At 50.6% G+C, this 26,500-nt stretch overlaps 2 protein-coding genes across 2 annotated transcripts in view; both read left to right on the plus strand.

Annotated features, from left to right (window-relative positions):
• LOC125957864 (transcription factor 25) overlaps positions 1–4,538 on the plus strand; it is a 5,441-nt gene extending 903 nt beyond the window's left edge. Inside the window, exons 2-5 of the mRNA XM_049690872.1 lie at positions 1–393; positions 465–1,535; positions 1,615–1,767; positions 2,057–4,538. The exon at positions 1–393 is cut by the window's left edge and continues 65 nt beyond it. Coding sequence (XP_049546829.1) covers positions 1–393; positions 465–1,535; positions 1,615–1,767; positions 2,057–2,480 — 2,041 coding nt within the window. The 3' untranslated portion in view covers positions 2,481–4,538. The remainder of the gene's footprint in view (positions 394–464; positions 1,536–1,614; positions 1,768–2,056) is intronic.
• A 3,236-nt stretch (positions 4,539–7,774) lies between these two features.
• LOC125957894 (uncharacterized) overlaps positions 7,775–26,500 on the plus strand; it is a 40,924-nt gene continuing 22,198 nt past the window's right edge. Inside the window, exons 1-3 of the mRNA XM_049690918.1 lie at positions 7,775–7,929; positions 14,494–15,194; positions 24,848–25,692. Of these exons, the coding sequence (XP_049546875.1) occupies positions 15,118–15,194; positions 24,848–25,692 (922 nt within the window). The 5' untranslated portion in view covers positions 7,775–7,929; positions 14,494–15,117. The remainder of the gene's footprint in view (positions 7,930–14,493; positions 15,195–24,847; positions 25,693–26,500) is intronic.

Raw genomic sequence — 26,500 nt, forward strand, 5'->3', positions numbered from 1 at the left:
GGATGCTGCGGACGGTAGCGTGAGCGTGCACCTGGCCGAGGCGAAGAAGCGCAAGAAGAAAAAGAAGAAGAAGACGGGCAAATACATTTCGAGTTCGGCGCGGCGCAGCAGCGAAGACAATGCGGACATCGAGGACGATTTTACGCGCACCGTCAAAGAGGTGGACAAACTGTTTGGCCATCTGCCGCCCCGCGATCCGGATCATCACCCTCACCACCATCATCACCACCATCACAGGGGTGGAACTAACGAGGGTGGCGTTGGCACGGGAAAACCATCGGCCGGTTTGGCCGGTCTGGCCGCTAAATCGTTGCTCAATGTGCAGCACAAAAACCTGAACCCGCAGTACGAGATGAAGCGCATGTTTGGCAGCAAGGTGGTCGGTGATCCGCAGTAAGTATGAAGGGGGGGACCGAGGAGGCGCACAGCACCGGGACTAAACTTCTCATTTCCGTCCCTACCAGGAACAAACGGCGCAACGTGCGAGGTGGTAGCTCTCGGTTGCTGAAGTCAACGTACTTGGTTAACGCGAAAGATAACTGGCCACCGGTGGGTAAATCGGGTATCTACATGAACCTGGTACAGGCACCCGAGACGAACAACGGTGGACCCGTACCATCCTGCTCGAGTGCCGCCGGTCCAAAGGCGGTGTACGATAAGAACGTGATCTACTTCGCGTTCGAGCATAGTCCCGCATACCGGCAGGTACAGCAGAAGTTTCTTGATGCAGTCGAAGGTATGGATTCGGAGGTCATTATCCACATCATCAACCAACATCCGTACCATGTGGACTCGCTGATACAGCTGAGCGAGCTGTGCAAGATGTCAGAGGATCATGCGATGGCATCGGAACTGATCGAGCGTGCACTGCTAGCGCTCGAGTCGTCCTTTCACACGATGTTCAGTCTGACGCAGGGTAACTGCCGGTTGGATTACCGGCGTCAAGAGAATCGGGCCCTCTTCATAACGCTATTCAAGCACGGTCAACACCTGGAATCGCGGGCCTGCTCAAGGACTGCGCTCGAGATTGCCAAGCTGATATTGTCGCTCGATCCGACCAACGACCCGCTGGCAATGATACTGATCGTCGATTACTATGCTATCCGGGCGAAGCAGTACGAGTGGCTGGTCACGCTGTACGATGAATGGGAGGCGACGAATAATCTATCCCAGCTGCCCAGTATGGCCTATTCCTACGCCATGGCACTGTTCTATCTCAACCGACCGGAGGCGGCCGATCAGGCATTGCAGTACGCGCTGCTCATGTTTCCGGGCGTGTTGCGTCCGCTGATGGAGGAACTTTCTATTCAGGCGGATACGCGCGTCGCCGGGCACAACTATTTCGGGCCCAATGCATACCACAAGGCGACGGTGGCACTCCAGCAGCTGATGTCGCTGTACGTATGCCGCTCGAAGCTCGTGTGGCGCGATACGGATCTGTTGCCATGGCTCGAGCGGAACGTGCACGTGGTGCTCGATCGGGTTGACGCGAAGGAAGAGATTGTCAGCGAGTATGCGACCAAGCGGAGTCAAAGGTAAGGCTGCCCGCGACGCCAGGTTGCGGGAACGTCGTGTTGCTACGCATACTTACAGTGTGCTCCTGTGCTTCCGTAGATATGCCAACCCACCCAGGCAGGTGCTGCGTCATATCGTGCTGTCGGATTTCAAGGAAAAGGTACCGTTAGCAGAGTTTATCAAGCTGGAACGGGATCCGGTACTGATGTATGATCCACTACCACCACTGGACGCGATTAACATCTACAGCAGGTAAGAAATGGTGAAGCTGAAGAGAAGTATTCTGCTCATAAAAGGGAACATATACTGGTGTGCATCTGAGAAATACGCTTTTGAAGCTGCTATCTCCTTATTTTTTATAATTTGCTGTAAATATGGGAAACAACACCTCGTTTTAGAATAATTTCACAATCAATCTGTTTAGGAGAGACACTAGAGGTGTTCTAGGATGTAGAAACACTATCAAAGCTACGTTTTACGTTTTTTGGCATTTTAGTTAGCAACCGATTCAATCATTCCGGTGGATTATCCTTTCTTTCAGGCCTACGATGCCAGCATCCGATGTCCAGCTGTCGAATCATACGCTCTACCTGTTCCTTCAGTCGCTGCTTCCCAGCTTTCGCGCTCAACAGACAGCACGCCCTCAACATGCTCAACCGGCTGATGCCCCAGCAGCTGCTGCAGCAGCAGCAGCACCGGCCGCAGCCCCCGTAAACGTTGTTCCACAACCACCAGCAGGTGAGCAGGCTGCGGGAGCGGCCGTTGCCGAACTCGGTACGGAAGATGCGGCCACACAACGCGATCAGCTGGTACGACAGGAGGCTTACTCGAGCTGGATGTACTCGGTCGTCGGTGCGATGCGCGAGTTCGTGTCCGGCATACGGTCGCTAGAGCGCCCGAACGATGCGGACGTGGACGAGGCAGAAAGCACGGAAGAGGGCGAACCAAACGATTATCTGACGTAAGCTGAGTAGTGAAAGGCAAGATGAAGGAAGGAGATTTCCATTTTCTTCCGTGGCATTACATGTCATTGTTGTCGTTGTTGGTTGGTGGTTGGCGCGTCGACGAGTGATGACGAGTTAAAGGAGGTGAGGGATTGATTTGTTCTGTTCAGTTTGGATAACCAAACCCAATCAGAACGGATCGGAATCTTCTGATCGGAAGAAAATCAGTTACGCATAACGTGACACACACTAATAAACCTCCTGCTAAACGTGGCATGCATATAGCTTTCCCGGGTTTTTTCGCTCTCAAGCATGCTGAACGAGAAGGGGGCGGCGTACGAATGTGTGTCTGTATGTGTGTGTGTGTATAAGCTTAGCTTTCTAGCGGTGCACTCCCGCCATACCGCCCGGCACATTGAATAGTTCTATCATTCTCGCAGCTTTGCCGGTTCTAACCAATACGCTTCTGAGTGCTACTAAGCCGTGCGTATTTTGTCTATCCGTTGTATTTTATAACCTTTTTCTTTTCTGGTGTTGGAACTGAATTGTACATCCCCCGGTCCGTCACTAGCTTGATCATGCGGTCTGGAGGATGTAAGTTAGATATTTTTATACCTACATGGAAAGGGAAAGCGGTTTTGTAAACGCTTCCACGACGCAATTATAAGTAACCAGAGCCAGTTTGGTCAGATCTTTGTGTAAGAGTTAAAAATTTGCCTTTCTGTGTGTGAGTCCGCATCATAAGCGGTCACATCATATGCGATTTCCGCTGCAGTATCTGTGTTCTATATATATAATTATATGTGAGTGTGTGTTAACAATAGTTTTTACTTTCCCTGCTCATAGGTAATACCAGTTCTGGGAGCTCGGTACCGCCGCAGCTTCTGGCAGGTAAACTAAAGAAAGCTTCAATATTTCCCATTGTCGTCACTCAATCAAGCCTACGTGAGATGTACTACTAAGATACTCGTTTTTAAAACAAGACACGGGCAGTTTAATAACTTTTTTCTCTTCATTCGCTCCGATACAATTAAAATAAAGCAACAAAACGTAATGGTTATATCTGTTATAATGTGGAGAACAGTACCGTAAAAAAGGTGATTACTATCAACACAGCGAGGTGGCAAGGGAGAAGAGTTTGGTGATCAGGAGCGTAGCCAGCAATGATGGAAAACAAGTCACCTCGAGTGTTGTAGGACATTTGAATGTTCAGCCCGTCTCTGATAAAACGGTACCAATATATAGAACACATGCGCTGATTAGAAGTATGATCCGAGGAAACTGATGCTGTGTACGGCCAGTTGAGATAATGTTACGCGTTGTGCAAAGCATCATACAAGATGTCACAGGTGCACTGAAACCATTCTAATCAATCGAACGTTTTTTGAAGCAAACCCTTTTATAATGTACTAAGGTCCCCAAATCGCCAAAGCAGCATAAGGAAGAGATAGCTTTGGAACGGACAGAAATAAGCGAGAAATGAGGAAGAATCGTAAGACAGAAAACTAAACAATACTATGCTAAAGGAAGGTTTAATAAAACACCTACAAATGTATGATGCACGTAATAAGCGGTAAAAGTTTATGAAACTTTATTGTGCTACTCTATAGCCAGTATATCGTACGGCATGAGGCATGAGGAATGCGGTGAGCGAGGGAATGGAGAAAGCCAACCTGGTTTCGAGCTAGTCGAACTGGCAGGCCCGCGGTCTGGTGAACAATACATACACGTTGCATAGTAACCTCCCTTTGAGCTGAGCTGTTGAGCGCCTAGTTACGGTATAATTCATCTTCCTCACCTTCAACAGAAGGATATCATCGGATAGAGTAGGCCGAGTTAAATGAGCGCGCGATGTGTGATGTTGATCGCAAATCGCAAACATACCAGAGACAGATACGTACACATACAGCCACACCCACACACACACCTCTTTATTGCAACAACAATTGATATAAATGTTTAACTACTGTGTGATTTCGTGTCAGATCAGACATTCAAACAAACAAACAAACAAGCAAACGAAATCGAGCATAATAAACTTGCATTCAGACACACATACCAATGCCACGCGGTCTCTCTTTGCAAATCAATACGTAGCGGGCAGCATGTTTTTCCCCTTACTTAATCCTCAATTATGCAGGTATGCGCGGAATTAAAACGCGATTCAAATATCGTGCGATGACATAATTACTGCCGTTGGCGGCAAAACACGAGTGGAACGGTGCACCGCGGTGGAGCCAGCAACGCCAGACGGTTGATGAATGGATGGACGGATGGATGAAGAGTGAGATCAATGGTCGAATGATAATCTGTAGGCCATAATTATACTCCCATCCGCAGAGAAAGAGAGAAAGCGAGAGGGCGGTAAGCTTATTATGTTGTGCTGATGTGATTGAATGTCACCTGGCTGGTGCACCCCAATCATCACGCTGGAGGCGGAAGGTCAGCTTCGGGTCTCAGCATCACGATTAAGCCAGCAGCCAGGCAAGCAAACAAACAAACAAACAAACATCCCATTAATTTACTCGCCCCTCGATGGAAGGATAATCTCTCGTATATCATTAACCTCGTTATTGTTGCATCCGGTAAAGCGGTGCGCGTTCAAGGTGTCGCATCGATCGTTCATTGCCTCGTTCACGGTTCACGAATCGGTGCGTAGGATAGCCCGGGGCGAGTCCCTTTTAGTGCGCCAAGAAAACGATGATTTCTTGGAAGTTTTTAATTGGAAGATCGTCTCACATCCCATATATCACCACGGCTTAATGACGATGTTAGCTCATAATTTTGATTTCAACCATCACAATTCCGACCTTAATCAGATGGTAGGTTGTTTAAGGCCGACGGGCTTGATAACCGATCGATTGCAAGCGACGGATAACGTTCCGTGGGATGATGCTTACCATTGGACCGTCATCAGCGGGAGCCTTTGATGGCCGCTGAACTTTGTTGCATCGTTGTGCCTCCAAAAGGCGTACCCTATCGTGCGATTTCCGGTACACTAGAGTCACTCCCGGGCTCTGGCCTAACCCAGAGCCCGTTATCGATTCGCTGTTGGATTAACAAATGATGCGTATCGTAATGAATCGATACCGCACGTCCCATTTATCGTTCGAAACCCCTTTTTTCCCCCCGATTCAGGACCATTAAGTCCGACCAAATGTCCGCACTGCGCGCAGGGGATCGAAATTCGATTTCATTTTATCAATTTACAATTCAGAATTAATTTCAACTTACTTTCTGCCCCCTACTCCAGGAAGGATGTGACCTGGGATGGGGCCTACCGGAGATTAGTATCTTCGCTTCAGCATCCTCCGATCCACCGCTCCGGCCTTACGACGCTCCAGGAGCATTGCCACGTTGTCACGCAGGAACGGTGACACCGGTCGGTAAGTGGAGGTGTTACTGTTTTCCTTCCCGTTTTTTACCTTTCCAGTCCGTTGCTCTTCTGCCTTCCTCGACGAAGGAAGAAATGAAGTTCGCCAAACTTCAGGTTCCGGGCGCGAGGAAATGATGAATCATAATTGAGCACCCGCGTGGAGAAGGGAGGGGGTGTAAGGTGATGCAGAGGGCAAGATGAGACGAACGTGAGATTTTTTCGCGTCGAAATTAATAGAAAAAAATAAATAAAACATCCCCGTCTCCCCGCCCACGAGATGCTTGAGTCTCGCACCCCGGACGTGGTTTGAATTCAATTAATTTTCTATTTTAAGCACCCCTGGCACACCGCCACCCTCCAACCCCGCCTGGTCGGAAGTCGCGTCGCGCACCCCAGTCGTTAGCGTCTATCATTCACGTTGCCATTTGGTGGCCTTTGGTGCAGATTAAGGGAGGGATGGGGGGATGGTGGTGGTAGCATCACTGCGGCATTTACATTATTGCCACTGGCTTGCCAACTTGCTTGTTATTAGGATGTTCGATAAAGTGCTATGATGCTGCCGCATGATGGTGGTGGCTTGAGCTTGGGACTGGGGATGATGATTACTGCTTGCGCCACCTACCGAAAGGGACGCCAAAATTCATCTTCCACATGCCCCCTCAGGCTGAAGGGAGGCGACCCGTTTATGTTGCCTTATTTATGGCCCCGCGGAAGACACTCGTTCGTGGATTTCGAATTGATTTTATGAGCTCTGGCATGTTAATTGATTGTGAGCAACAGGGCAAACGAGAGGTGGTGAGTCGCGATAATGTATTCTCTGGACGCGCTGCCAATGTTGGGAGAATGCTTTTATTGCAAAAGCAGTGTAGCAAGCTGTTTGGGGTAATGGTAGTTAATGTTTAGTGCACGACGCATCATCGGTAATGTTACTGGTGCAATAAATGATTAATGAATTCGGTTCTAAGGGCGGCTTGTTAATAAGGGTGTGCTTTGTGTTGGTGATGTCGATATACTAATGTTTCGCATTTTAAAGCTTACGCTTTTCACACTTTATTGCGCGATCGTTAATGCGAATCGTTAAGGAGAATTGCAAAATGAAAGCATTGGGTGGTAGGTACAACATTAATTTGTAGTGGCGTAAACCATTTATTCCAAGTGAACAACCTTTTCTCGACTGTCGGCTGTGAATCAATCCAATTGGGGATAAGATAGCCCATCACAGATCTATTGTTGCGCTCATTTTTATCGAGAATATTCAGTATAGTTCTCTGGAGCATTAAATGAACTGCCCGAATAGCTGAAAATACTGAGTCAAGCTTAAATTTTTGGATATCGTAAATTTTTTTTTTAGCCTCAACGGTCATTTGACGTCGATCACCGTAGTAGTCTGAGCTGCATGCATCTCCATCATCACAGCAATCTGCAGCTTGTTGGTTGTGTCTATCAATTTACGGAGAAAACAGTAAAGCATCGAAGTAAACCTCGGTGATGATTGATACCGGGACTAACAGCGCGAACTCCCGCCACGCTGACTCACTTATCAAGTCTCACTTGCGTGAGAAGCCCATTCGCGAACCGCACCTCATCCTGCCAGTTGGGGGGGTATACTACTACTACGATTCTCTCACCGTACCCTCACTGAGTTCATTGCTTCAGACCGATTTACTATCAACCAGCAGAGAGCGAGAGAGAGCGAGAGACAGAGATAGATAGAGACATATGGAGAGAGAGAGAGATGAAAATGCGAGGAAGAGAAATGAGAATTGTATAAGAAGAGAAGAGCAGCAGTCACACTGCGCCCGAATTTCCATCTTTCTCACCAATCCTGCTCGATCCGACGGGGTTCATGCGCTCGACCTCGACTGCCGAGAGACTTTTCCGGAGCGTGCGTTGCCTGGGAGTGGTGGCCGTCTGTCTCGTCTCGGTGCGCCGCGGACTCTCTAGTCAGCTTCTAGCGGTTCCGGTGCTCGGTTTCTCGGGGTAACGCGCTGAGGACACACCGTGACGCTGTGTCCTCCTGCTGTGTGGTGTGAAGTGTTCCCCGGGCCCCTCACGCCCATCCGCCCCCCTCACGCGCACCACTTTTCAGAGCTGGTAATTTACGTACGGACACTCCTTGCGTTGTGCGGTCAAAGCTAGCTTCAGCTTCAGCAACGCCCATCGCCAGGGCCGATGATTGATGGGGCGAGTCAGTGGAGCAGTCATCGCGAAGCAGTCAGGCTGGTCGTCGCCGTTGGCCGCCTCACCACAGTCAGTGACACAGCGCCTTTTTCGCCTCTGGAACACGGCGTGGCACTGAACGTGGAAGGTCGCGGTTCCGGTACTTTGCCAACCGTTGAACGGGGCACGGCATGGTCGGATATTTGGACGGGTAGCTCCCTAGCACACCACGGCCTGCTCGGAGCGGATGGTGCGTTAGGTACATTCGCTAGGACCGAGCTCGAGCTTATCATTCCCGGGCTCACACTTTCACGGTGTTCTTAAGCGCTAGCGAGTGATAAGAAGGTTTCGTCGAGAATCTACCAACCAGTAACCAGCACAGGTGCCTGTTGGTGTGTGTGTGTGTGTGTATGTGTGTGTGAAACAGGTGTAGCAACGGGTGAAAATGGGTGCAGCAGCAACCGCGCCTGAAGCAACGCAGCGTTGCTCCGTGGTCAGCGACCGCAAAGGTGCGCTCCTGGCAGTCCCATCGCGTGCCAGTACGGCTGTGTGTGTGTGTATGTGTGTGTACGTGCGTGATGGTTGAGGTGTGCCGGATGAGACTCGGGTGTGGTGCCCGATTGTGCGTGTGGTTTCGCCTTTAAAACCAGGGACGATACTTTAAACCAGCTTCTACCAACTGCCAACACGACGTGAAGGTCGTCGTGACTCGGAACCCTGTCCTACGACGTGGAGGGACAGGGGTACAGGACTCAGATACAACCAGTACCATGGCATGTCTTCGGTTTAAAAGTGCAGGAATCTGTTCCACGAGACCCACCGTTCCTTGCCAATCCGTGCAAAACGGATTTTCGCATTTTTTTTTCGCTTTCATTTCCACTGGCTACCTCGACGGACTCCCGACGGTCTCTCCGGTCGGTGCTGCATGCGGTGCTGGATCCGACTCCAGCCGAACCGAGAACCGAATGCCGCAAATGCCAAAGGTGAACGCCACGGCCACGGACGCAGCGCCTGGTTCCGGTTGAGTCGGTGGCAAAAGTGGCTTCATAATGTATGCTTGCTTCACGATTCCGTGGGCCCAGTGTGCTCACACCATCGGAGAGTACTAGAGGCTTGAGCGAGCCGACGAACAAGAGAGAGAGAGAGAGCGAGAGAGAGAGAGAGAGCCTGATGGAGGCGCCAGGTGGTCGGTGTTTGTGAGAACATCTCCTGGCTGGCTGGCGGAAGGAAGAGCAGAAGGTAGCTGCTGATGAATCTGCCTCAAACTCCAGCACAAGCTGCAGCTCCACACACACACATACACACTAGGAGAGGAAGGACAGGTCCGGTTTCCATTACACGTGGCACCGGCAGCCCGGAAGGAGCGGGGGAAAACTCCATCAAAAAGCAGTTGATTGGCCGCTGATTGATGGTGCTTCTCGATGCGCCCTTGCCCGGACTGGATGAACCAAAAGTCGCTCTCTCTCTCTCTCTCTCTCTGGCTGTTAAGGGGGTTGCTGTCTCGAGGGCGGGCTTAGACTCCACAACCGACCGATCTCCCGAAAGGACTGAAGCCGAAGATGCGGCGAGCGAACGCGAAACTCCACGACCCGCTCTCAGCAAGCCCATTGCAGCACGAATGAGTGTGTGTCTGTGTGTGTGTGTCTGTGTGTAGACAGCTGATACATGTTGGAGAGGCGCTACCCTTGCTGGAACCCGTGACTGGCCGATGTGCTGTGCTGTTCTGTGGCTCTGGTGGCTTGGTTTGGCTCTTCGCCTGGTTGATTATTTACTTGCGTCTCGGGGCTTCGTGGTCGTGGTCGTGTAATGAGAGTTGAATGAATTTGCTCTGCTGCTTGGCCACCTGCCCCCCCCCCCACTCCCCCCGCCTTTCCTCACTCTCCAGCACTGCATTCCCATTCTCCATGGTAGAAACGAAAAGCAAGCATCATGCTTGCTCACCGGCTGCCTCAGCGTTCCACAACAACCGAAAAGGTCAAACGGGGATCTTCAGCACTGCACTGTCGTGTTGCGTGTTTGTGGCTGTGTGTGGGATGGGATGACAACTTGACAGACGGGACGGGATGCTGGGCATGCATTTAACAGCAACATTATCACGAGATTTTGTTGTTTCGTTGGTTTTGCTTTGATGGTGGAGTGCCATGGTGTACCAGGCGTGCAGGAGGCGGTTTCGTTCTCTTTGCCATTGGTTTTTGGTGCAAACGATACCAAGTTCTAGGATACACCTTCCTTGGTACTGTGGTTGCTACAGATCATGTTAATCTGAACCATTCAAGCTATTACATTTTTTCCCATCTTGTTTAGTTGAAGCATATTGTGATCTGCAAGAGCATAATATTCTAATGCAGTTACGCCTGCAGGATTAGGCGTAGTTGTGGTATCTGTTGACCACATCCTAGCAGGCCGTTTCCATCTTGTATGCAACAATGCCTTCATTCGCCTTCATAGTTTTTATTTCCAAACCATGGAATGATAGAAAAAACAATAGCAAAAACGCTCTGTGTATGATCCTTGTTGGTGTTGGTTTTTTGTAGTTAAATGTCGGCAAACCTTTCAAAAACTTATGCTACCACTCTACACTACACCGAAATTGCATTGTTTTCACTAAAGAGCCTACTAGTTTAAGCGATTAGCGTTTGGCACGCCGCCATTGTTTGCCTACTGTCAATCATCCGTGTTGCTGTCGTTGACAGCATGGTACGCTCAAAGTCAAAATTACCGAATCGATCGTTGTAGTCGTTGGCGTCGTTCTCATCCGACAATGTCGAGGCTCTCGAGACCTCCTCGGGCTCTCCTCGGTGATTGCTTTCCAAAAAACCAACTTTCAAACCGTACGGCAAGCAAAGCAAGCAGACACAACAACACACATGCTCACAGGCCATCTCCCCCCTACTCCCTGTCAGCTGTCATGTACGGCACCGTAGCCGTATACGACATCCAAGCAACCAACGCCGGGATCCTGTAGCTGTCCAAAGCAAATAAGGGATCCTCGTGCCCGATGGATGCAGTCGGTACACAGTTTTCCCTCACATACGCGCGTGTGTGTGTGCACCGGTTGACCTACTGATTGGTTTTGCCAACTGCTCCTCCCTGCGCCAACAGTCTCCTATTCTTCCTCCCGCTCCGTAATCAATTTTATCCGACAATTTGGGCCCGATTTGCATTTGTTTGTCTTTGTGTGCGCGTTCGCCTCTCCCGTGCGAGGCAACTCAACGGTCACTTCACGGCTTATCAACACCACCCTCTGGTCGTACGCCAGGGTTTTTATCTCGTGCACTATTTGCCAAGTGCGCCAATCAGTTCGTGTGCCATCGGACACACACACACACACACACACACACACACACACACACACACACAAACATACACACACATACAAACGTACGCACCTAGGCGTGTGAGTTGCAGCTGTGAGAACCGTAAAAGAAAACCGGTCCAGTCCATTCCATTGAAGCCGAAGGGATATTGTTGTTTGTTTTTTTTTTTGGCATTTTTTCCCCACCGCTATGGTTTTGCGGGGTATTTTTGCCATTAAAGCTGCCAGGAGTGTGCGATCGGCAGCATATGCTACTGCTGCTGCTGCTGCTGCTGCCGTGGTCGTGATGTGCTAATTTTAGAAAGCGCGTACACTCCACTTGTTTTGCCTATTTATACGAAAACATCGGCTAGCTGGCTGGCAGGCGCGCTGGCCGGCCAGCCGGCCGGCAGAAACAATGAACGTATCGCGTGTGGTGAATTGAAGGATTGGCATTGGTGTTGGCTGTTGGCTAGCTAGCTAGCTGCTCTGGTGATGACCGTTGATCGAAGCAGGTTGCGCAGCAAGGTTAGAAGGTAAACGGAGAAGGGATCCACCCTGTGGTTCCCGAAACTCACGAATGAATGCAAAACGATCATTGTTATCACGTTTTCCTCCTTTTGTCTCTCTGCGGTCCTGGGTTATGCTGGCACCTATCCGATTCTATGATGCGCTCGCCGGCACTGCTCGACTCACGGCTGCATCGAATGGCCCTGGCCATCATAATTGGGTAGAGGAAAACTTTCCCACCGTGGCCCATCATCATCATCATCATCAGCAGCAGCAGGAGCGGCAGCAGCGGCAACCACATGCTCATCGAGAATCGCGCGTCTCATGAATATGTATTACCTGCCTGTTAACGGTAATTGAATTCATTTCATTCGTCGAAAGTTTCACTCCGTGACAGTGTGTGTGTGCGTGTGTGTGTGTGCGCCAATGGAGACGCCTGGTGGGTGGTAGCGTTCCTAGCGACGACCGTCTTGCTCATCGCCTGCTCAGGTACCAGCTCAGCACAGCAAATGACGTTTTGACGTGTCTAGCAAAGTCCGCTGCTCGTGATGCATTGTTGGATGATGCAGGAGAACAGTCAAAGTAAGCCACGGCTACGAGCCGCAGCTTCCAGGGGGGCTTCGCGTCCCTTTTGTGCACCACACAAAAACCGATTCTCAACATCATTATGTATGCGCGCAGGGTGGGAGAGTAATCCTTTCTCGGAGTTTTTACATTATATATATTTGAATGGTGGCCCGGAACCGATTATCTCTACCGTACCGACCAGCCCACCGCCGTCATGACTCGACGGTTATGGTTCATCGCATCCGCAGCCAAAATATCAGGCCATCGGTACGATGGAGTGTGCCCTTTAGTGTGCTCTATTCTTCCGTTGTTTTTTTTTTTTCGTGCTGCTACAAATCCATGCAGCCATCACCATCCCCAAATGTCTAAAGGTCACAGGGAGGGTTCACTTCTAAGGCGGTGCGCTCGGCACACATACACGCAGACAGGGAAAGGGAAACAAATATGCTCGAGCAGCTGGGTTAACTCCTCCGAGCGCCCCTCCGAGATATAGGCCGACGGATGGGAAAACGTAAAGCCGTCAGCAGAGAAGACTGGAATGAATGGCCCGGGCAGGGGCGGTTCGATGGGGGTGTATTTGCGCAGAACATATTGCCATTTATTGGAACGTCTTCCTGCGTACCGACAGATGAACTTTGGGATTTATGACTTCACTTCCACCGAAAGCGCGCGCCCCTTCGTAAGGATTATCCCTAGCGGGGAGAGGACGGAGGAGGGGGGTTGCAAAGGGAGATGAAGAAAAGCTGTAACGAAGGAATGCTGTGCTGGTACGTGAAGATGGTGAAATGAAACCATCTTCAGCAACACCCCAGCTAGCGGACCTCTTGTGGGCAGGGCTTGAAGTGAAAGTAGCCCTCTCTCAGTGTGTATCTGTCTGTGTGTGTGTCTGTGTGTGTGTGTGTGTATGCATTCGTTCCTTTTGCGCTTTACGCAGGAGTTCCATTCGAGGTCGTTTACACCGAGAATCCGACAATCCGGCAACCAGATCGATCGGGAATGGATGGAATTTTGAGCTCCCGCTCTGGATCGAGCAGAAACCGACGTTTCGACGTTTCGCTGTCCACGCCTGTCAAGTGAAGACCGGGCTTGATTTCGCCAATAAATGTCTCAATCACTCCAATTCACAGCCGACCAGCCCCAGTCTGCATCTGGGGTGCCACGTGTATCCGGTCCGATCCTTCTGGACCATCGTCTCGCTCCCGGTAGCTTCTCTTTCGTTGGCGAAAGAAAGGCTGGCCGGAACAGGAACCGGAAGATAAAGGGAACCGGAAGCACAAGCATAAACAGGACTCACAGGGCGCCCGTTGTGTCCAGCACAATGAGCCGAGGCGAAGGACAAGATGTGCCGGTGAAAGATAAGACATTAGAAAGGGAAAAATAAATAATATCTTGCCCGGGGTTTTCCACTGCCGGAAAACCGTTCTACCGACCCTTTCTCCACCTCCCCGGGGGGAGAATGGTGATGAGAAACGACGCTAAAGCTCAAGTGGATTCACGACGACGACGACGACGACGACGACGACGATGGGGGAGCGAAAGCACAAGAAGCTGCGGCAAATGACGAAGACGCAAGAAGCACTTCGAGCGGGACTACGGATCCTTCCCCTTTTCTTTTGCCGCGAACCGCTCGCTTCCGGGAGCGTGTTGTTGTGAAGCAACCTGCAATCCCGGAAGTCGTTGGCCCATTTGCAGCTCCTTCACGGTAGGGACCGGCCGAACCGGAGAGAACGGCCGATAATTGAAGCCGCAGTAAGTAACCGCATACCGTGCGGAACCGTGACGTAAAAAAAACGGGATGTCATCCCTGTCGATAACATCACCAGACACAGGCAGGTTCGGCGTATTGGTGGCACCGGAAGGAAAGTGGCGAAAGGAAATTTTTATGACGCCCCCGCATCCGCATCCGCATCCGTATCCGATTGCACTTCGGCGATGTGCGACCGTTAGCCGCAAACGGAAAAGTGAGGTTATGTTGGTGTTGCACTGTTTTCGGGGGACTGGGTGGCAATTTGACGGGCAAGCGGTCTGCGGTTTACTTTGATCGCTCGATGCAGCGTCAATGCATTGTGGCATTGTGGTTGTGTTTCTGGAGAGGCAAAAGAGTAATTTCGTTCCCTTCGATCTAGTACGTCTAGGGGCATCAAGAGAACTAGTAAGTGAGTGAGTGAGTGCGCGCATTCGAGTGAAGTGATGGCGTTAAGCAAACCGTTCTAGTGAACCATTCCCGGTGCAGTGCATTTCTTTCAAAACGATCTCAAGGTTAATCCTTGTACGATGTACCGTGTGCGAAGCCCTCAACGGTAAGGGAACATGAAACATGGCACGACGGCCAAGGCAAGTGCTGACCGATTGCTTCCGATAGTGGAAACCATGCAGCAGACGAACGAAGCCAGAAGGTGAAGGCACGGAACCGAATTAAGTGTTGAAAGTGGAAACTTGCCAGGTGTGCCCAGGGGTCCCGAGCGAGCAGACCGGAAGGGGGAAGGCATTCGATTGGATAGTGTTCTACGTGTTCTGCGCAATTCAATTCTCCCCATTTGCGCGGTCATGACCGTGTGTGTGTGTGTCTTTGTGCGTTTGCTAGTGTAAAGAAGGTTCTTGCGCAAAGGTTTCGCTGAGACCCATATTGCAACCGGTGTAGACGTGGCAACAAAAGCAGCAGCAGCAGCAGCAGCAGCAGCAAAGAGACACGGGGAGAACTCCGAGCGCTCCGTTGCGCCGCTCTCGGATGAGCAGCTAATCCGGGGATTATGGCCGATCTGCAGGCAACCGTCGAGTTCGCGGTCGAGTTGCACAAGTTCTACAATGTGGATCTGTTTCAGCGCGGGTAAGTTGAACCGCTCCACCATCCACCATCCTTTGCTACCCCCAGCTACCCCCCTCCCCCAAATGGGCTTCCATTTTATTTGTTTTATCGCTTCTATCGCCGTATCGTGTCGTGACGTAGGTTGTTGAGACGACGATGAGAAGGAAGCGCACACTAAGCCGCGCGCTTGACAATATTTATGTGTGTCTTCAAGCCGTTATGCTGCCCCTCCCCATTCCGTTTGCGCCCCATTTTCTATATCGAGCCCAAAAGATGGTAAGGATAGTATGGCGGCAATCGTCGTCTCATCGTCCTCGTAGCTCACAATGTGTTGACTTGACGTTGGGTAAATGATTCGAGCGGATGATTAATTTGCGACCTGTCGCCGTCAATTCGTACCGTGCTTTCGTTGCTTGCTCGAAACGCGTGTGTGTGTGTGTTTGTGTGCTTGTTTGAGATGATAAGAATGATTGTTTTGGGGATTTCTACCGTTCTGCAAAAACACTCGATATGCTCCACAATCGAGCCTTCAAGGTGTGAGAGTACATCTAATTGGTATGCTTGCCCCCCTCTCCACTGGAGTCTTTCGAGAGTAGCGATTCAATTTTCCTTCGATGAGTCATTCGATTTAACTACCACTTTCAAACTCAAGAACCCAATTTGCCGTTCTAGCTCATACAGCAGTCACCTCGACCTCGTCGTCATTCTCATCGCCATCGGCTAATAGGCTTGATGACATTTTCTTCCCCTTCTCCTTCACACTGCACACTACTACTACTACCAGCAGCAGCAGCGAAAGGGGAGAAGGTACGACCGAATCGATCGCTGCCGATGCCCGATCGCTATATCTAATTACAATTAAATTGCCTTCTTCTCAAACCCATTACATGTACAGCCCACGTCACTACGGCACGCACTGCCGTACGGTACTTTCGTTCGAAATTTAACGAAGCGAATGCATAATGGATTGGCCGGGGCCGGTGCCGGGCGCATGAAGTAGAGTAACCATTACACGATGGCTATGGTGTCGTGCTGGTGTGTACGATGGTGAAGCGTGAGAGAGTAATTCAATCGCTGCCACGGTGAAGGTACAGTACCTGGTAACAGTACGGTGCGACCGTTAGCGTTGTAAAGCGCATTTGAGATCGAGGCTTGAGATTGGCTGTTTGCTTCCACAGATGTGTGCGCACACACACACAGACCCAAGGGCTGCTCCTAGCGATGTACATATTACACCGTCACAGGGGAGGGAGAAGGGGCTATGGCTCCTCAGACTTCCGATTAGTACTTCTTCGTGTTCCTTCGCGTTGGGCGCGGTTTCGGTGGAAAACGCGAGTCAACAAGTGGAGACTTCCGGCTAATGGAAATGTTTACCAAATGTTTTCTCTAACTTTTTGCGTGCTACACTCCACTACCGACTCGTACAGCAGAACACAACTAACATGGTTCTCGGTTGATGGTGTTCCATGCTAGTGAAAGGGAGCGTCATATCTAGCGTGATAGCTCGCCATCAAAAGCTCGAGCACACTTTTGCATGTCAGCAACGCTGCATGACGCCACCGACCGATGGTGGTGGTGGTGTTCATGGCAAAGAGAAACTTTTCCCCGTACTTCTTTTTTGTTCTTTTTTTTTTGTATGGCCCCGGTATGGAAATATGTCAATTTTCCGGCAACCATTTTCCGGAGCTATCGAACCGGAATCGCTGGCAGAAGCGGCAGAAGCGGGAGAGGTGGAAGAACGCTTGATCACACACACACGCCATAGTGCTTCTAAGCTTGCTCCTCGGAGCACTCGGATATGGATACGGGGTGCGCGGTTTCCGGGTTTGTGGTCCGCTGACCATAAAGCACGGATTTGGTGAAAACGATTTTCCACCAATTTCCATCGAGTTCCGCGTCGCGCTGCGTGGTGCAGCGTTCGGACTGAGCAGCGGAAACTTTTGGTAGCGAGAATGGGTGTGAATGGGCTGGGAAAGGGAGACGCGACGCGATGGACAGCGCGACGGTCTGTCTGTCTTATTGCTGTTGGCACAGTTCGCTCGGCTCGGTTCGAATTCAAATATTAAGGCCGGTTTGCTGGCTCACTAAATGTTCCACGTTGTTCGTGGCACACACACACGATTCCGAAACCCGAAATGGGTTGATGTATGCATGTTGTAGAACTTCCTGCAGCGTTTCCTCGATAGATGACCTAGACTAGACAGCAAAGTGGCGGTTGTAATACGAGGTAACGCGTAATGTTCCGTTGCTGCTGCTGCTGCTGCTGCTGCTGTCGCGTGTTGCCGTAGAGCAACTTTCGTTCATTAAACTTTATCTGTTTGCATTGAAATGTAATCCGACAGAGCGGTTCGCTCGCAAGCGTACGGACCAGGGCCCGGGGTAATCTGATAATGGAGAAGATGCGCTCTTGTCAGCGCTTCTTTATAGTGATCCATTATGGCAAGATGGGCAAAACCGGTGTTTGAGAGGAAATTTAATTATTTCCCAATCACTATTCCCTGGTTGTCGGGTTGATTGGTCGGAGAAGAACACATAGCTTAAATGGTCGCTAATCGTGCATTGTTTGTGAAAAGGGAGTTCTTCAGCGCTGAGATTTGCTGAGTGAAATGGCTTAGAATGAAGCTATGATTTACTATCTGGCCAATCCAGACGAGGAATAATGTGGCCTGATTCTAGGAAATGTTTTATTAGCTATCCAATAACTATAATTAGCAATCTTTTATATATTTAAGATCAGAAAATGAATTTGATTGCAGTAAAAACAGCGTAATATTTATCTTAAGATAAATTAAAATTAGTAAGACCAATTCGTTCCTAATAAGCTTCCAATAGGCGCGTTCTGACACTTTATCTGAACAGAACGGATTATGTCCTGCTATTTGAAAGTAATCGCCTTTGACAGCGACAGTATTCTGCCATCAGCGAAAGCAGCTTTCGAATTTTTCGATCGAAGAATTCGTCGTATTTTGTGGCCAATCCAATTTCAATCGGTACACCCATACTAAGTGAACTGCTGCTTAGAAGATGATCCTGTTCCCATCTTTCTGGTTACAATCCGGTGTAGACATTCCCTTCTTCGTTACCGTTGAAACCACATCCATGGTGGATCCTATTTGTGTATTTCTTGAGCATTCAAACGGTTTCGCTCTAACGATTGTTAATTCAACATTTCCAATTCTAAGCATTCATTGACTTTAACCATCAATAACTGAATGTTTGAAGTCGCTGAACCCATTTTTGGCGAAAAACCTTTTGATGCTCTGTTATTGGAATATATCGCTATGTTGCACAATGTGCTATCTAACTCTAACGAGGTATCTTACTCTCGCAACCATGGCAAAGCGATTTGTGATTTGCTCGAGAACTTTCCGGGTTCCGAAAAACCGGGGCTCATTTTCAAGTTGAATTCCGTAATCGTCCGAGTGCCTTCTTTAACTCGAACTTTAACGGAACTCCTAGGAACTCCGCCGGAATGAAAAAAGGGGTTTTCGTATCATACCGCAACAGCCGATCCAATGGAAGCGCTGAAAGAAGGGGAGAGAGAGAGAAAAAAGAAAAGACAATGAAGAAAAGAAGCAGAAAAGCTGAAGGAAAACAATATTCCACCCTGATGTCCCAATTACCAGCTCATGCGTTCGGCGAACCCCGGGCCCCTCATTTAAAGTTAATGCAAAGTCACGCTTCGCCATGGTCGCCGCCACTGGAAAGGATACACTCCCTCTTCGGTTGAATAGCATGAAAAAAAAAGGGGTAAAGCGGTGGTGGTGGGTTTAGCTACATTTTTCGTTCCGGCACACGGACGCGTGCCCCCATTCTCCAATTCCCTTTCGCGTTCCCAATCCAAAAACCCGGCAAAATCATGCGTCCGTGCGAAAGGGCGTAAGAGGGCGAAGACGATGCGACCACCGTACCGTTGGGTGCCGAAGAATTCGGACACATCCTGCACACACCTTTCGCAAACCACCTCCTAGAAGATCGAGTCTCGGCCTCGGCGACGGCTAACGTGTTGTATCACGCAGTCTCTGCCAGCTTCAGGCTCACGCGGAGTGCCAAGTCCTTTAAAGTGAATTACCCTCAACAACAATCTAGCCAGGAGTCGCCAGCGGAGTGTGGGACAACAGAGCATGGCAGGGCAGGGTGTGTGTGTGTGTGTGCACTCCTTTTGCGACTAACGAGATGATGTCGGCTAAAAGGCCGATGAGATGAATGTTACAAAACACCACCACCGCCAACCAACCCGCGCACACTTCATGACATCTTGCTACGGGATGCGGAAGGGGGTTAGGAGAGGCCTTTTTGCTCGGCAAGGTGAGTTGCATGTTTCGTTCGTTCCGTGCACGCGCCCGGACACCGGAGACTTTTGCGCCGGAGCGCCACATCTCTTGGCCTCGAGCCTGCTCCGTTACGGTGCCTGGCGTCTGGTAATGCTGCTGCTGCTGCCACCATCTTGGCAATGGTGTAGCCGGCGTAAAATGAAGCCGCTGCACGGCAGCTGCTCGATGTGCGGCCGAGGGGAGACGGAGAGAGGTCGTGAGGTCGAGAATTCATGTCGTCGAGATTGGGCGGATCCCGGGCCCCGGCTTTTTTTTGGTGCCGATCCTTTTGTGCTACCGTTGTTGTTGTTGTCGTCGCAGAATAAGAAATCAGGACATCGGACCGTGAATGATGGAAAGGGGAACGGTGCAACGGGAACCTGGTGGTGGTGGTGTGAAGATGGTGATGAGATGGTGGGTTCCGGGACACTAGCCCGTGACCCAGGCCAGGAGAGAGCCGGGAAGAGAGTCCCATTTATGTTTCATATTTGAGCCATTGTGAGTCCGATGCCGTGAGGCCCCCCGGGCAAGCCGCCAAAAGCCTTTCTTATGCCAAAGAATGGTAACGCTGGAACATCATCATCATCATCATCAGCATCAGGCATCAGCAAAGGCGGGCGGGCGGCGAACAATGGCTCACGCATCGTTACACAGTGCCGTGTGCACCAACACTTCGACAAACCGGTGTTGCAGTGAAACTCATCGAAGCTACTGCTCGCTCCGGGTTTTCCGCAGCAATCGCGGATACAGCCTTGTGTGTAGGCAGACAACCATTAGCACATTCCGTTAATGAAACACACGCTCACATGGTGTAGCACGAGCACAACGGAACCGTGTCAGTCAGTCAGTCAGCATTTTGGCTTCATTCTGCCGCGCATTGTGCTGCTCCTGATGCCTGCATCAGCATTCCATTCTGCACTTTCTGCAAAACCAGCAGCGAAGGATGTCCGAAGTGCAGCACGCAGCGAGATGTCGATGTCGAGCGCAATTCTGTGCCAATAACTCAAAATGTGTGTCATTCGGCACACACACACTGTCCCTGGGAGGACACCAGAGACGTTGTTTTTACTCCCTTTGTTCATGGTTTCCATTCCACGACACGACGCTGTGCGCGTTGTTGTCTATTGTGTGCCTCATCTCGCGTAGCAACCAATCCAATCCAATCCGGCTCGAGTGTGTTTGGACACTTTACGCGCCTTGATGCGTGTCACTGTTTCGTTTTGACAGATACTTAAGCAAAAAAAAAACAACTAAAGAAAATGACAGAACACAAGCTCGCTTATGCTAAAAATAGCAGCATTCTCGCTCGCGGCGCCCGCGGTTCATTGTAGTTGATTTAATGCGCGGTGTAGAGTGGTTTGGTTGTTGCCCTTGAAGCCGTGTATTGCGATTGCGTGATGGCCGCGCAAGATCCTTAAAATGCGGTCAACGTCTTTTGCGTGAAAGGAGCAGCGCGTTTGCTTGTTCGCTTGATGCAGGTCAGTGTTCAACCACCTTGCGTGTGCGCCAGTGTGTGTGTGTGTGTGTGTGTGTGTGTAGCGCGTATTAGTGGGACATTAATTTTCGCTCCCCCTTCCATTCCCCCCTTGGCCCTCCTTTTCCCAACGAAACGATGTGACGAAAGTAAGAAACAGGGACGGCAGTTAACTGATCGCGCCGTTAGTTGGTTGGTTGGGGGTGCCGGGTCGGTGGAAGCCAAATTTACGAGCACACCCCACCGACTGGCAACACCCCCCCCGTATTCCCTTCCACGTGATAGAACTGGATGGGGCATCCCTCCATTTGCCGGGCACAAGCAACAGTTGCGGTGTCGGTCGGTTACTCGGAAGTCAAATTCAAATTTTATGCCGCTCCCCCGGCACGGACTTGCGAGCCCGCTTGACCTTGAAGGGGAGAAGGGGATTAGGTGTAGAGGCCACTACATAGGAGCTGCATGATTGGCCGGTAGCACGATAGCCACACGGAACAACTCGCACAAACATCGCAGGCGCACAGTACAGCAGGTCAAAGTGTAAAGTCAGCATACGTACGAAACGGAGTGTAGTAGCGGTAGCGGGGGTATTTACATTATCCAGTTCCAGGCAGGCAGATGAGAGCGATGATGCTGACCGTTGTGCTCGACTATTGACGGAGTAAACAGCACAAACGGTGGGACTGTTATTGGAATAGTTGAAGTGCCGCCGCTTCAGGTATAGTAGTTGATATTGGACTTGATGACCGTGGCTTAGTGGCGGCAGGGTTGTATAACTTGTGAATGCCCTACACTCTATTCTGCACCATTTAGGAAGGACTTATGGGACGCTCTTTCTCTCTCTCGCTCTCCCTCTCGTTGGAAACATTTCAAAACCTCTGCAAACAACACTCCATTCCTCAACTTTTAGTTGACTCCAGATCCAGCGAGTTGCTCCAGTAGACGAGTCAGTACATCCCGGAAGCTCCCACGTCTTTACGCCGCTTCGATTTGGTTCCATAAAGACGGATCAACGGACGGTTGTTTTTTTTTGGGCGGTGTGAGTTTGCTGGTCCTCATCGCTACAACTCATCCACGCGCAGGCTGTGCAGGCTGCAGGCAGGAAATGAGGTTCTCGGTTTCCGCCTCATTTTCCAGCCTTCCAATTCAGTAGGAGCAGCAGCAGCACCAGCGGCAGCGTGGAATTCGGCGAAAAGGCGGTGGGATTACGAATGAAAAATCCGTCTCATTTTGTGACAATTGCCGCCCACTGGCACGTTCCAGTTTTCTGGAACGATTCCAGCGGAAACGGGAATGGGAGGGAGACGAACCGATGGACACGATGAAAGCTCGACAAGGCATGACCCCCCCATGCCCATGCCACCAGAGAAATGGCTCCGGAGACGCCCAACCAGAAATGGCGTTTAAATCCAGACGATCTTTGCCTGCTTCATTTTCTTTCTATTGCTGCTTGTCCTGACCGGTACCGCGGTCTCTCTTTCTCTCTCACACACACGCTCACAACCACCGCTTATCGCCCATCTTTTTATCACTTTATGGGTCCGCTGGTGGAAGTCAGCGAACGTCGTGGTCGTCGTCGTCGTCGTCGTCGCCATCGGGACGTTTCTTTCCAAAAGTTCATTTCGCGGTCTTTTTGGCCAATGGAGCATTCCCCGGCGGTTGCATCAGCTGCGCCAGTTCAGCCTTTGGAAGGAGTAAACGGGGACGGAAGTAGATGGGGGGGGCTGGATTTTGGGCTAAAAGTGACAAACTCGCAGTGTCAAGTCGCAGCACCGTTAGATGCACAACGATAGAAGGAGTCAGCCGACAATCAATTGGACAAAACGCTTGCGGACACTTCGGGAATGTCGGGCTGGGACGGGGCTGTCGGTTGCGGTAGGATGAAGGATGACAGTTTTTGGGAGTGTCGGCAAGGGATGGAGGGCATGGAACCGGGGATTGTCCTGACATTTGGACACTTTGGTTAGTTCGGTCGCTACTGTAAATTTGTTTCTTTGGTCCTCTTCGGCGCGTGTGTGTGTGAGTGTGTGTGAGTGTGTGTATGTGTATCAATGTCTATTGCAAGTTTGAAGAAGGACACTTGCTCGTCGAATATGGAGTCTGTGTTTGGGGAGTTTCAACACAAGTAACTCAATTATTTTTCACAGTTGGTGATGGGATGTGAGGCTTTCGAGGAAGCCAGAAAATCGTTGGACAACTTTAGAACTTAACGCAGTTTCCTGAACAGAAGGGACATTGATAATTCAAGCCACTGTAGGGCGCACTTGCTCTTCAGATCCATGTGTACGTATTGGCCAGTGAAGGTGTAGTAGTGCATCGAGCCTCACCCCATTCATCTATTTAATTCAATTACCTCGCAGAACAGACAACGTGTCGCCGAAAATAGAAAGCAGTACCTTTGCCTTAGAAATCGTGAAATGCTGAGCTTCACGAGTGTTCGTGATTCTAAGGCCACTACTGAAATCATTCTATCCCCAAAAACGCGCCACTACTACTGGGGCTTCCTAATACGAGGGTTACGGGCGACAACATTTCGGGTTTTTGAAAGAAAATCCCACCATTTCGTAACCCACGGACCCGGAATTTCATTTACGTACGAGTAGAATCGTTTCGTTCCGACGTAATCGTTGTTGTTGTCCCTCTTTCCCCCTAAACGGACCCATTTTGATTTTCAAAATGGCACTCCCGATCCGTAATTTGTGCGTGTGTGTGTGCGAGTTGGAAATGGGTTGGAAATGATAAAATCGATTTTAGAATTGTTCCTGCCGCTTGGTCAGCCCGGCAAGGGGGTTGGTGGCTTCCGACCACCAGACCATGGGTTCACGCTGGGCTAGGCATACCGATGGACACATTTCACGCCACGGCTTTTCCGTGTGACCCAATGCACCCAATGACCTGGTGCCTGGTTTCGGAGAGCACTTTGAAGAGAACATAAACTTTGGAAACGGAAAACCCCCGAAAAACAACGTCAGCTGCCCTTGCTGGTGTGCCCTGAATGTGACAGTTTGAGTTGAGCCACTGGTGCTGCTGCTGCTGCTGCTGCTACTCCTATCCACGGACCATAATCCATGGCCCGATCCATTCCCACACACTAATCCGGCAAAGAAGCAGACCGAGGGACCGGAGAGCATCCTGTGTGCAAAACGAGGTCATAAAACCATTACCGACGAGGATGGGCACGCCTCAGCTTCAAGGAATGCTGAAGCAGCGGCAGGGGGTAGTAGTGCAATCTATGCAGCAATCCACTTGAGCTTCCTCGGTCCTCTTCGCCTCTTGCCTGAGCATATCGGTATCAATGACCACGAGTGCCATAAACATGCTCCGCAGCACACCGTACCTTCTCCTTCCTGGTGGCTCTACTGCTGCTGCTGCTGCTGCTGCTGCTGCTGCTGTGGTGTGGTGTGGTCCTCCAGAGAGTGCTGACCACTTGTGCCGTGCTAATCGATCGGACAATCAGCACAAATCGATGCCTTTCCTCCTTCGCTTCGCTTGCGATCGGATGGCTGGTTGGCTAATGGCTTTGGCCTGGGCCCTGTGGATAGGGATGCATCCGAGGATTGAATCCCGGGACTATAACGGGCCATCCTGAAATTGAAATCGATATGACCCGTCGATATGCGCTACTACTACTGCAGCTGCAGCTGCAGCAACTTCGTCTTGAAAAGATCGGTCCTTCAGGCAAGCCGTTATTCGTTGAACGGATTCCTCTTTTCTTTAAGTATCTCGCGGAAAACTTGAATTCTTGAAAACACTCTCCTCTCGCTGCTGACTTGACATTGTTGCGATGCGAACTCTCTCTCTCTCTCTCTCTCTTCTCTCTCTTTCTTCCTTTTTTCTTTGCTTCGTGTCAAAACTAGTCTAATCTATTCTGCTTTCCTCGTTTTCCGTAGGTTATACCAAGTGCGATGCTCACTGCGCGTATCACCGAGACTTCCGGTGCAGGTCGAGACGTGTCTACCGGATGCGGCCACCACCGGCATACCGTCGGTACAGTCGGTGCTCAACAGTGCGAATGGTAACAGCAGCAACAACAGCAACCACAACAACAACAACAACAACAACAACAACAACAACAGTAGTGCCGGTCCTGCCAGTAGCGCCGGTGCAACGAACGGTGGCAGCGTCGGTAGCGTCGGCGGTGGTTCCAGTGTGGCCACCACCATTACCAGTGGCAACGGTACGGGCGGAACAGGGGCGAGCGGCCGCGAGTCACTGCCGAGCATAGGCAGCGGCGGTACTGGCACCTCGATCGGTAGTGCTGGTGGTGGTGCGGCCGGTTGCATTTCCGGTACGAGCACGACGAGTACGACCAACGGGCATGGCGCACCGTCGAGTGCGGGCTCGAGCCAGACGACGGCGGGCGCCAGACCGGCGGATGTGGGTTCGTCTTCGGTGGGCGGAAATGTCCTGAGCGGATCGTCACTGTCGTCGATGCCGAGCAGCGCCAACACACCGAACTCGCTGGCCACCACTAACTCCTCGTCCGGTATGGGAGCCTCGTTCGGTTCGGTCAACGGTGCCGCGGGAAGCAGTAGCGGTGGTGGTGGTGGTATCGGTGGCGCTGGTGGAGGAGAAGGAGGAGGCAGCAGCGGCAACTCACCGACCGCCAGCTCGGACAGCCGGTCCGGGGCGACCATCATCGACGATGCCGGCGCCTCGCGTGTCTTTCAGATACTCTATCGCAACGAGGAAGTGTCACTGCGCGACATTATCATGTTCCGGGCGCACCTTCTCGGTAACTATAACCCTTTTCATCCGGTTCGCTTTTACACCGAGGGGGAGGGGGGGTTGGAAGGGATTGGCACCACTTTTAGTCACTTAGTAGATGCACAGATGAGGAGCTGGATGCTACTGTTCGATTGTTTGGTGTTTTTTTGGAAAGAAATAACAGTATTAGCATGTTCTTAACACTCTTCGATTTAAAGTTCTTGATGCGACTGGACTTTTCGGTTTAATACTTCTTCGAATGATTAGACTCTTCATTTGCTGCCTTTTTGGAATATCTATTAACCTATTATCTAATTTTTCGAAAATTTATAGTGTTGGGGTTAAACATTCTCGAGAGACCCACACTTTTGCACCAATTTATGATACATCTAAACCTTCTCTGACTGACGCTTCATCCTTCATATCTGTTCTTTCCGATGAATACTTCTTGGAGCACTTGAGCTCGACTATAACTAGACTGCTTAATACCTTTACGCTATTATTGCACTATCCTTAAGCACTTAAGCGCTGCTCCGGAAAGTGCTGTCCTAAGAATAAGATAAAAGTCCGCTCTTTTTTTCAATTAGAATCCCATCCAGAATCCTCCACACAAGCAGCACCCATAGATTGTGCGAAGCAGTTGGGGGTAGAGCCTTGTGTGGTCACGTTTCCGGAATAACATGCCACAGAACCGCGACCGGTCCTCGACGGAGATGATATCACTTCTAACGATATGATATCAGGTTATGGCCGGTCGTTCCGTCTCTGGGGGTCTGGGGTTTGTCCGCACCCTTGCCCCCCTTCCCCTTAATACGAGCTGGTTCTTTATTAGGATC

The sequence above is a fragment of the Anopheles darlingi genome, chromosome 3, assembly GCF_943734745.1.
Source record: "Anopheles darlingi chromosome 3, idAnoDarlMG_H_01, whole genome shotgun sequence".
Classification (NCBI taxonomy): domain Eukaryota; kingdom Metazoa; phylum Arthropoda; class Insecta; order Diptera; family Culicidae; genus Anopheles; species Anopheles darlingi.